The sequence below is a fragment of the Ananas comosus genome, linkage group 7, assembly GCF_001540865.1.
Source record: "Ananas comosus cultivar F153 linkage group 7, ASM154086v1, whole genome shotgun sequence".
In the NCBI taxonomy this organism is placed as follows: Eukaryota; Viridiplantae; Streptophyta; class Magnoliopsida; order Poales; family Bromeliaceae; genus Ananas; species Ananas comosus.
Window position 1 is genome coordinate 4,392,700 of NC_033627.1, and position 13,096 is coordinate 4,405,795.

A 13,096-nucleotide genomic window follows, 5' to 3' on the forward strand; every position below is an offset into this window, starting at 1 on the left:
ATCCGGAATATGGTGAGCTGAAATTTTTGATAGAAAACTTCTATTCATTACCGTAAAATAAAGATCAATAAACTCTGAGCTTAAATTGAATGACCGATTCATTTACCCATTTTTAGGTCACGGATCGTTTACGAGTTTGACGCGCTTCATTTTATGGCCGCTTATGATGACTTTTATTATGATTTCGAAAAATTACAATAATTTATTCTCCAAAAGTTTCAAAACTTCTAGATTCACTATTTAACGAGTTGGATCGTTGATCTTCGGAACTCATTATCAAAAATACTTTATGAATAACGAAGTGGCCCTAATATGCATAAAGTATAGTAGGCCTATTGCATATATTATGAATATATAATATATATATATATAGTATATATATGTATATATATTAATATAATACTATAGTATATATTATATATACTATTATATTTCACTTGACCGTTCGATATACCTATTCAAGCCATCACACTCACATCACGTTAGAGGACCACACAAATCATCCTAACACCGCACATCTCAATAAATCCAACGGTCAAGCAAACTTACAAGCACCTGACTAATGTTGATACTTTTAAAAAACATAGGAGCTGAATTATATATAATATGTATACTATGATGTATAGTATATTTATGTATATATATGTATATAATGTATATATATTATGTATACTATATAACATCATAGTATAGCATATATATATACATATAATATACATATTATTTGATATATATAGTATAATACTATAGTACGCTATATATATATATAATAATATATGTATATATGTACGTACCATGTTGTTACTAGTTTTAACAAATACTTTTCTAAAACAAAATTTTTTAGTTGAAATATTTTATACCGTTTAAATTTTGCTATTTCTGAATATTCTGAATTAATGTAGAATAAGCTATTTCATTCTTTTGATGAAATATTATTTTCTAAAATTTAATTCCAAACTTTATTTAGATTATAAATTGAATTAAACTAAATTATGTAGACACGATATATTACATATTATATTAAATTAGTTTTATCATAAAGATTAGGAAAAACTTCAAAAATCCCCCATGGTTTCGCATTTTTTCATTTTAGTATCATGTGGTTTAAAATGTATCAAGTTACTACTATGTGGTTTCGCAGTTTCTTACTTTAGTATCCTGTGGTTTAAAGTGTATCAAGTTAGTACTCTATGGACCTGTGGTTTTATTTTTGTATCAAGTTAGTACTCTGTGGTTTTATTTTTGTATCAAGTTAGTGTCCTGTGGTTTTTAAACCACAGGGTACTAAAATGAGAAAGTGCGAAACTAAAGGGTACTAAAGTGAGAAAGTGCGAAACCACATAGTACTAACTTCATACACTTTAAACCACATGGTACTAAAGTGAAAAAGTGCAAAACCACAGTGTACTAACTTGATACACTTTAAACCACAAGCTACTAAAGTGAGAAAAAGTGAAACCACGAGGGGGTATTTGAAGTTTTCCCTAAAGATTATTAAGTACATTCTATTAATATGTAATATTACATTCTATTAAATAAATTACTTTTATTAAATATTAATAATAAATATTTTATATCAAATTCAATCAGTACTTTTTTATTATTTTTTACTATCGCATAAAATTAACCAAGCATAATTTTAATTTTTTAAAAATAAAAATATTTTAAATTAAATATAATTTTATTTTTATTTTTAACTATTTCGAAATAATAAGCTACTGCAGAATTTTTTTTATTTCCAATATTCGTTATTTCTGAACTAAACTGGCATAGTACAAGGGATGCAAATGGATCCGGATTGGTGGAGCTTCAAGACGTAGTACTAGGGATGCAAATGGATCTGGGTTAGTGGAGATTCCGTTCTGATCCACCCCAAAAGGGCGATAAGTAGAAACAAAAAATATAGAAAAATATTATCCGTCTCGATCCGTAAGTAAATCGAGTGGGAGGCAGTATACTCTTTTCTTACTTTAATCCGTCTCGATCCGTCAAAAATCCGTCAAAAATTCGCTTCTGCCCGATTAGCTCCGAATGCGGCGATAAGTACGAGCCAAAAATAAAATAAAAAATAATTCGTCCTGAATCCGTTCCGTTCAAACAAAAAATAAAGCGAGAGGTGAAAAACTCTCCTATTCTGAATCCGTCCTATTTGCATCCCTATTTAGTACGTCCTGAACGACTTATTTATTCCCGCTTATCTGCGAACAAAGCTTCCAATAGAATCACGGGACTTGTACAGTGGTACCAAACTAACTAAAATTGAGATTAAGGACATTGATTTTTTTAAAAAAATTTAATCTTTAATTTTTTAATTTTTTTTTAAAATTTTTTGCTTAGTTGCTAAGGAAAGGTCTCAATGCGAAGCGGGAAAGCGACGTCTCTTCCACCCTACCAACGCGGCAATTTTCCGGAATACGCTCTAAAAAGTAGAAAATTACACAACCATCCATGAGCTTTTAAATTAGGCGTTACTGGTTCTTATTTATTTTTTTTCCCTTTTCAATATACTTCTGGTATATCCTTCTATTATTCTAAAAAAATATCTCTACAATTATCATCCATTAAGTTNCCTTGAATTGAGAAATATATATATATATACCTACCTACCAAGTTGTTACTAGTTTTAACAAATACTTTTCTAAACAACATTATTCTTGTATATTATTATGCTTGTGCACATGATGTAAAGTTGCAATTAAGAAATATTACATATGTTTTCAGCACATTCATATTCTCACAACTTTTTTTTTTTAGAGAATTGAGAGCATTTTTCTATGTAGAAATTTTTTACCTGAGCTAAACAGGCACACTGCCAAGCTGGGTGTCCTTTTTCACTATTCTTATTATTCTATCAAATCAAATATTTTACACCATTTAAATTTTACTATTCCTGATTATTTTGAAATAATTTGAAATAAACTATTCCGTACTTTTGATGGAATATTGTTGTCTAAAATTTAATTCCAAACTTTATTTAGATTATAAATTGAATTAACAAAAATTATGTAGGCATGATACATTACATATTATATTAAATTAGTTGTATCATAAAGATTATTAAGTACATTATATTAATATGTATTATTTAATACTTAAATATTATAATAAATAACTTTTATTAAATATTAATAATAAATATTTTATATCAAATTCAATCAGTACTTTTCTATTATTTTTTACTATTGCATAAAACTAACGAAGCATAACTTTAATTTTTTTTTAAATAATAATATTTTAAATTAAATATAATTTTATTTTTATTTTTAACTATTTCGAAATAAAAAGCTACTGCAGAATTTTTTTTTATTTCCAATATTTATTATTTCTGAACTAAACTGGCGTAGTATTAGGGATACAGATGGATCTGGGTTAGTGGAGCTTCCGTCCCGATCCGCCCCAAATGGGGCGGTAAATAGAAACAAAAAAATATAGAAAAATATTATCCGTCTCGATCTGCTAAGTAAATCGAGTGGGAGGCGGGATACCGTTTTCTTAACCTTTAATCCGTCTCGATCCGTTAAAAATCCGCCACAAATTCGCATCCATTCCGATTTGTTCCGAATGCGCCGGTAAGTATGAGCCAAAAATAAAATAAAAAATAATTCGTTCTGAATCCGTTCCGTTCAGATTAAAAATAAAGCGGGAGATGAAAAAACTCCTCTATTCTGAATCCGTCCTGAACGACTTATTTATTCGGGCTTATCCGCGAAAAAAGCTTCCAATAAAATCACGGGACTTGTACAGTTGTACCAAACTAACTAAAACTGAGATTAAGGACATTGATTTTTTTTAAAATTTTTTTTTTATCTTTAATTTTTTTAATTTTTTTTTAAAATTTTTTGCTTAGTTGCTAAGCAAAGGTCTCAATGCGAAGCGGGAAAGCGACGTCTCTTCCTCCCTACCAACGCGGCAATTTTCTTGTATACGCTCTAAAAAGTAGTAAATTGCACACTCATCCATGAGCTTTTAAATTAGGCGTTACTGGTTCTTATTTATTTATTTTTCCTTTTCAATATACTTCTTATATATTCTTCTATTATTTTAAAATATCTTTACAATTATCATCCATTAAGTTAATTTGAATTAAATATCTATTAGAGTTAAAAAAATCAAAATACCTCTTTTATCTTTAACTTAATAAGGATAAGCAAAAAATATTGGTGATGATAAAAAGGTATNGACCAAAAATTAAAATACTTTTTGGGTCTCTAACTTAAGGGCAAATAAGAAAAATCAGTGATGGTAGAAAAGTATATTTAAAAGGGTAAAATAATAAGTTCATACAGATACTAATAATTTATTAACAGAATTTAACTCTATGCTATATTTGAAATAGGTTGGAACGTAAAAAGATCATTTTCAATATTAGCCTTTTAAGAGGTGTAAATCAGAAAGTCGGAAACTTTTTAAGAATATATAAGCAATTGCCCTATATATTATAGGATAATTTCATACTGCTCCCTGTAAACATATATCCCTGCAGAGTTTAACTTTTCATATTTACTCCTGCAAAACTCTAGTAATATTCATATTTGCCGCTCTAGTTTGTTGCCGTCAAAACACTGTTTATTTTTTTAATAAAAGATAAGTAAAATAATATTTTTACCATCACAAATATATTCCTCCAAAGCCCTAATTGTTAAAATTATACAAATATATCCTTCCAAAAATTTTTAACGGTCCTCTTTTTTTTTCCTACCATCACAAATAATATAAGAAAAAACAAATAATTTATCTCATTCACTAACCAGAGTTAAAAATTTTATTTATGGTTAATTATATTTTTGTAACGGATCCTAAGAGTGGAGGTATGTTTAAAAACGTTAGGATTTTGGTAGAAATATATATAAAAAGCTAAACTTTATAGAAATATATTTGTTATTCGATATGTTTATAGGAAACTAGATGTAATTAACCCTATTATAAGGTTAATTTCATACATAGAGCTAAATATTAACTCTATTATTCATTCGTGTCTACAGAGCTAAATTTCATACAGAGAGCTGTATATAATTAACTCCATTATTTATTTAAAAGAGCTAAATATTACCTACATGTCTCTAGATTTTCATATTATGCATCCTGTTGTTACAATTGTTTTCATTCATATTTTAATTTTACAGCTCATTAAATTATAATTTTTAGTTTAAAATTGAACTGTGGAATAAAAAATATGAGGTGACTAAAAAAAAGAATAAATTTGTAGTGTATGGATATATAACAAACTAGATACAAGATGTATGTTTTACTTTTAACTCTGTTTTCTCTTATGTAATTGATTTTCAGGCTGAAAATAATCTTTATTTTAATTCAAATTTAAAAAATTTATTTTTTTATTGTTGTATAATTACATAACATTTTAAATTTGTTTTACTGAAAATTCCGCAGTAACACATAAGAGTATAAAAATATTACAGTACTTTAATTTTTTTTTTTTTATCTTTTTTTTTCTTGCAGAGTCAATTACGACTTTTTAAAAGTGGAGTTATGAGAAAATTTAGTTCACGGTAAACCAAATAACAAAAGTGAGAATTTACGATTGAAAAGAACTCCACTCTCCTCCATTTTTGGTGTAACCCAATATGCCCTAAGGTATCGTTTGGTTCGAAAATAAGCAAAAAATAGCTATTCCAGAGATAGGTATAAATTAATCTATAAGCCGAGATTAGATTAATTTTCCGTTTGGATGAAAATTGTGTTATTCCTTGGAATAAAAAAATAGCGTTTGGTTAAGTACGATGGAATAAGAAAGATAGTGAATTTTTATAAATAAAAAATAATGATATTACTTTCTTATTATATTTNAGCAAAGGTCTCAATGCGAAGCGGGAAAGCGACGTCTCTTCCTCCCTACCAACGCGGCAATTTTCTTGTATACGCTCTAAAAAGTAGTAAATTGCACACTCATCCATGAGCTTTTAAATTAGGCGTTACTGGTTCTTATTTATTTATTTTTCCTTTTCAATATACTTCTTATATATTCTTCTATTATTTTAAAATATCTTTACAATTATCATCCATTAAGTTAATTTGAATTAAATATCTATTAGAGTTAAAAAAATCAAAATACCTCTTTTATCTTTAACTTAATAAGGATAAGCAAAAAATATTGGTGATGATAAAAAGGTATATTTGAAAAGACCAAAAATTAAAATACTTTTTAGGTCCCTAACTTAAGGACAAATAAAAAAAATTAGTGACGGTAGAAGCGTATAATTGAAAGGGTAAAATAATAAGTTCATATAGATGCTAACAATTTATTAACAGAATTTAACTTTATGATATATTTGAAATAGGTTGGAACATAAAAAGATAATTTTCAATATTAGCCTTCTAAGAGAAGTAAATCAGAAAATCGAAAACTTTTTAGGAATATATAAACAATTGCCCCTATATATTATAGGATAATTTCATACTGCTCCCTGTAAACATATTGAATAACATATTTATCCCTACAGAGTTTAACTTTCCATATTTATTCCCGTAAAACTCCAGTGATATTCATATTTGTCACTCTAGTTTTGTTGCTGTTAGGGCACTGTTTATTTTTTAATAGAAGATAAGTAAAATGATATTTTTAACATCACAAATATATCCCTCTAAAAGCCCTAACTGTTAGAATTATACAAATATATCCTTCCAAAAATTTTCAACGGTCGTCTTCCTTTTTTCTACCATCACAAATAATATAAGTGAAAACAATCAATTTATACTAACCAGAGTTAAAAATTTTACTTATGGTTAACTATATTTTTATAACGGATCCTAACAGTAGGAGTATATTTAAAAACGTTAGGTCTTTAGCAGGAATACATATGAAAAGCTGAACTTTATAAAAATATATTTATCATTCGATATGTTTATAGAGAGTTGTATGTAATTAACCTTATTATAGGGTTAATTTCATTCATAGAGCTAAATATTAATTCTATTATTACGCATACATGTCTACAAAGAGCTAAATTTCATACAGAGAGCTGTATATAATTAACTCTATTATATATTTAAAAGAGCTAAATATTACCTACATGTCTGTAGATTTTCATATTATGCATGGTGCTGTTACAAATTTTTTCTTTCATATTTTAATTTTACAGCCCATTAAATTATAATTTTTTAGTTAAAAATTGAACCATCGAATACAAGATATGAGGTGATTGAAAAATAAAAGGGAAAACTTCAAAAAACCCCCTGTGGTTTCGTAGTTTTTCACTTTGCCTCCCTCTAGTTTAAAGTGTATCAATTTGCCCCCTTATGGTTTCATTTTTATCTTTTCGGTAGCTTTTTCGTTAATATTTCGTTAAATTATATACAAAAAAACTTTAGATACACATCTAGATTTATCAAATATTTACTTTAGTACCCTTTAATTTTAACTTTATTACTGATTTAAGAAAAAAAAATAATAAAATTGATAAGAAAAAGAGAAAAATAAAACCACAGGGGGGCAAAGTGAGAAACTACGAAACCACAGGGGGTTTTTTTGAAGTTTTTCCTAAAAAAAAATTTATAGTGTATAGATATATAATAAACTAGATACAGGATATATGCTTTACTTTTAACTCGATTTTCTCTTTTGTAATTGATTTTCATGCTAAAAATAACTTTTATTTTTAGTTCTAATTTAAAAAAATTTAATTTTTTATTATTGTATAATTACTTCATATTTTATATTTGTTTTACTGAAAATCTCACACTAGCACATAAGAGGAAAAAAATATTACGGTANTTAAATTTAATAAAAAAATTTATTATAATATTTAAATATAAATAATATGTATTAATATAGTACAATTAATAATTTTATAATAAAAATAATATATTATAATATATAATATATTATATTTATATAATTTAATTTTAATTTTATTTGTAATTTTAATTAAGTTTGAAATCAAGTATTGAAATAGTATTATTCCACGAAAATAATGGAATAACAAAACTCTTGCTATTGCGGGATAACCGGAAATAGTAAGATTTGACCGGAATAAAATATTCCGACCAAATTTCATTCCGTTTGGCAGAATAGCAGAGTTAACTTTCGTTATCTCGCTTACCCCCGAACCGAACGGCGCCTAAAGTAATAACTAGAATAAAATATTGTTTAAAATTTAGAAAATAAATCTTATTAAAATATTAGGGTCTTGTATTTTGAGTTCGAATGTTTGTGGATGGAAATGAAATTCGGATTGAAGTTGAGGGTCTAGTAGTGCAATTTACCCCTTCAAAAAGCCAATCAATCAGCGCGTTTGCGCCTGCGTAAAAAAACAGGGTGGTCGAAAATAATAAATTCTGCAGGGACTATATTAAAAAAAACCCAAACATTAATCACAGCCACTATTTTTTGATCATGGACCGTTCAGATTGCATCAAACGGACTCGATCATCATTATAGTGACCGAAACACCAAAATAATGACAAGTAACAAGTAATATATTAAAAAAACGAATCGCGAAGGACACGTGGAGCCTGCAGAGGCAAAGAGATGTTGTGGTTCCTTCGTAATTTCCAAAAGGAACGAGGGTATTCTTTTTAGTAAATTCAAAACAAACGTCTTTGCTTTCTCTTTTTTGACCAGAAAAGTAAAAGAAAATTCGTTTTAAAAATGTAAAAGTATATGTATAGTCCCTGTACTATACTAACAGTGCAATTCCATCCCTTGTGCCCTCAATTTTTTAGTTTGTTTATTTAGCAACTTATATTTATATTAAATGGGTCATTCGAATAAATAGTTAAACTATTTTAAACTAATATTTATATTATTTTAATAATTATTAATCTAATATTTTATATGAAAATTAATATTTTTTAACGACCAATANTTTATTTTTTTATTTTTTTATCTTTTTTTTTTTCTCGCATAGTCAATTACGATTTTTTAAAAGTGGAGTTACGAAAAAATTTAGTTCACGATAAACCAAATAATAAAAATGAGAATTTACGATTGAAAATAACTCCACTCTCCTCCAATTTTAGTGTAACCAATATGCCCTTAAGTAATAACTAGAACCAAACATTGTTAAAAATTTAGAAAAAAAATCTTATTAAAATGTTAGGGTCTTGTATTTCGAATTCCAATGTTTGTGGATCAAAGTGAAATTTGGATTGAATTTGAGGGTCTAGTAGTGTAATTTACCCCTTCAAAAAGCCAACCAATCAGCGCGTTTGCGTCTGCGTAAAAAAACAGCATCGTCGTAAATAAGAAATTCTGCAGGGACTATATTAAAAAAATCCAAACATTAATCACGGCCGCTATTTTTTTATCATGGACCGTTCAGATTGCATCAAACGGACTCGATCATCATTATAGTGATCGAAACACCAAAATAATGACAAGTAATATATTAGAAAAACGAATCTCGAAGGACACGTGGAGCATGCAGAGGCAAAGAGAGGTTGTGGTTCTTTCGTAATTTCCAAAAGGAACGAGGGTATTCTCTTTAGTAAATTCAAAACAAACGTCTTTCCTTTCCCCTTTTTGACCGGAAAAGTAAAAGAAAATTCGTTTTAAAAATGAAAAAGTATATGTATAGTCCCTGTACTATACAACAGTGCAATCCCGTCCCTTGTGCCCTCCATTTTTTAGTTTGTTTATTTCGCAACTTATATTTATATTATATTTTTAAATAAAGCTAGAATGCTTTACATTAAACAGGCCGTATTATTTCTGAAAAACGGGTCCTTCGAATCAACAGTTAAACTATTTTAAATTAATATTTATATTATTTTAATAATTATTAATCTAATATTTTATATGAAAATTAATGTTTTTTAACGACCAATATAAACTGCATTTGATTATAAAATTTTTTTAAACTATAGAAAATAAGTAAACATTGATTAATTAATTTTAAAAATATTTGTTACATAAGAAAATTTAAGTTTTTGATAATTCAAAAATATGTGTTCAAGATAAAAAAATAAAAGGAAGTTACNAAGTAAAAGAAAATTCGTTTTAAAAATGTAAAAGTATATGTATAGTCCCTGTACTATACTAACAGTGCAATTCCATCCCTTGTGCCCTCAATTTTTTAGTTTGTTTATTTAGCAACTTATATTTATATTAAATGGGTCATTCGAATAAATAGTTAAACTATTTTAAACTAATATTTATATTATTTTAATAATTATTAATCTAATATTTTATATGAAAATTAATATTTTTTAACGACCAATATAAACTGCATTTGATTAGAAAATTTTTTTAAACTATAAAAATGAGTAAAAATTGATTAATTAATTTTAAAAATATTTGTTACATAAGAAAATTTAAGTTTTTGACAATTCAAAAATATGAGTTCAAGATAAAAAAATAAAAAGGAAGTTACAATATCAGGATAGTACAGGGACTATCCATACACTTTACCCTAGTTTTTTTTTCTCACATTCAAAATTGGGAAATTAGAATAATTAAAAAAATATATTAAATATAAATTTTTATTTTATGTAACACTAGTCCGGTCTATCATCATTCTCTCTCTTCTCTCTTTCTCTCTCTAGAAGAGAGAAAAAGGAATCCACTCCACCCGACCCTGTCCCGGTCCTCTCCGATCGCTTTCCCTTCTCCCTCGCGGCGAGATCTAGGGTTAGGGCTAGGGTTTCGGCGAGGAAAGGAGGAGGAGGAGGTGGGAGATGGGGCAACAGTCGCTGATCTACAGCTTCGTGGCGCGGGGGACGGTGGTCCTCGCAGAGTACACGGAGTTCTCCGGGAACTTCAACACCATCGCCGCGCAATGCCTCCAGAAGCTTCCCGCGAGCAACAACAAGTTCACCTACAACTGCGATGGCCACACCTTCAACTACCTCGTCGAGGACGGATTCAGTGAGCTCCGATCTCTCTCGATCGCCCTATTCCTCTTCGATTTAGCGTTGTTGATCCCTTTTTCTGCTGAGATTTTTGTTGAAATGGTTGGATTTGGTGATCTGGGGAGGTAGATGGTTGTTTGGGGGTTGATTGTGGTGGAATCGAGGGTTTTTGAGTGTTAGGTCTCGTTGCTTTGCGTAGTTTGAGACGATCGTGGTGTTTCTTAGCTGATTAATAGACAGATCGATTCGTGCGATTTTTCGAAAAAGGAAAGCGAGTAGGTAGAGTATATAGCTGTTTCCTCTATAATTACATGTGTTATGATTGGTTTTTCATCTTTACCCTTTTGTTTTTTTGTTTATGAGAGACCATCTGATGACAAGTTGTGTGTACTTGCCATCCATCTTACTTATTTTGGTCTCTATATTATGTTTGCAGAATTTACCACGTAGATAATAGCATGTTACTAAAGTTCGCACTTAGTCTTTTCACATAGTTTAGTTTTCTTAGAAATTGTGATGCAATTGGTAGGATTATTATCTGCATAATTTTCTTGTTGAATCTGATATGATTGGTGGTTCTGCAATGATTGCACTGAGATTTGCTAGATCTAAAGGGTACAGGGCCTTTTCTTGTTTCCTTTTTTTTTTACTAGGAACTTCTTGGACAAGCAAATAATTGGTAAGAAACTTCATGCATTCAGATTATGTGTTTTCATGTCTATACAGCTGAGGAGGCTTTGGTTCATTGTTGGAATCTTCTCATATAGCTTGGTCATGAATTATGTTCAAATTTGCTGTAGTTATTCTTTTGGAAACTATGTTATAATTCTATTGGAAACTATGTTATAAATAAATCATAAGTAACTAGCTTCATAAGCTAATCTGAGACAACTATCTGCTTCGTTGTTGATTTTGTTGTTTTACTACCATTTTATGTAGAAAGATAGTATTGGCCATTCTTACTTTCTCTTGCTTTTGTCTGTAAATTTGTGATGATGATAGAATTTGATGTACTGTCTACAATATCAATGTTTCTTTCTAAGGGAGCAACATTTGAATCGTCGATTTGAGAAGTTTAGTCCGTAAGTGAGAGGTGTTACTTTCTGTTTCCTTATTTTGGTGGCTTGGAAACTTCTTGTGATATATAAATGAAAAATTATGAAATATATTGTCTTGAAACATTTAGTGTGTAACATTTGCTTAAGTAATTAACAAAGATGCTGCTGAAGATGTGTTTTTAGCATTGCCTTTTTTTAATGTTGGTTATCGACTTATCGTAGAAGGTCTGTCTATTTGTGAATGGAAAAAGACAGACCGGCAATTTATATATTGTAGAGAGTTATACTGATGTTTGTGCATTTACATACTGGTATTCACACTGGAATTTTTTATCTAAGTTCTCACTTCTCACAGTTTAATATTTCAAAAAGTTGATTTTGGTGTGACAGTAAGTATCTTTGTCGTGAAAATAACATCTACATTAGGCACATAGACATCATTGTCAACATCCAAATTGCTCATTGGATTCATATATTAGAATAGCAAGAGAAATAACCATGTCTACTTATCTTGATATTATTGTCACCAAGTTAAGTTTCAGTCAAAACTTTGAAATCACAAAGGTAATATAGAGGTTTTGTTTTTGCGTTGATCTAAAAGTAGAGAATGAAACTAGTGCCAAACCAGAGATTGTAGGTTTCAGTTAAAATTGATCTAAAAAAACATTACTCTAGACATCAACCTGAGATGGCTGAAACTTGTGTATGGAGTCAACTTTGATTTATTTATGTGTTTTTTATTATATTTTGTTCTCTTTGATGGAAGGCAACATGAGAGTAAGCTGTATTTTGTGAAAAAGTAGCATGAACATTTATATTGTTAGTCGAAGTTTCATTATAACTAATTTAATTATTAATAGTTTTTGTAATTTTTTTCTACAACTTTGGGACTTTTCAACAAACATAACAAATGGAAAGCAAAAATGTTGAAACTGTCATATGTTTGAAAGCAAAACACTAGGTGTCTGGGTCAACTCCAATACTAAACCAAGACTGATATTTTTCTAACTTTGCTTGTTCCTGAACCTCTGGGCGGGGACAAGACAAAGCCAAGATTTAACTCAAGGGGGCCAAAAATTTTAGGTTTAATTGTAACTAATATGTAAGTTATATTGAGCAAATGATAATTTTAAAATCTAATTTATATATATATATATATATATAGAGAGAGAGAGAGAGAGAGAGAGAGAGAGAGAGAGAGAGTGCGGTTAGGATGCTTATGGAAGCACGGA

At 28.7% G+C, this 13,096-nt stretch overlaps 1 protein-coding gene across 1 annotated transcript in view; it reads left to right on the forward strand.

Annotated features, from left to right (window-relative positions):
• The window catches only part of LOC109712774, a 6,642-nt gene continuing 4,178 nt past the window's right edge, over positions 10,633-13,096 (forward strand). The window contains exon 1 of the mRNA XM_020236528.1: positions 10,633-10,931. Coding sequence (XP_020092117.1) covers positions 10,633-10,931 — 299 coding nt within the window. The remainder of the gene's footprint in view (positions 10,932-13,096) is intronic.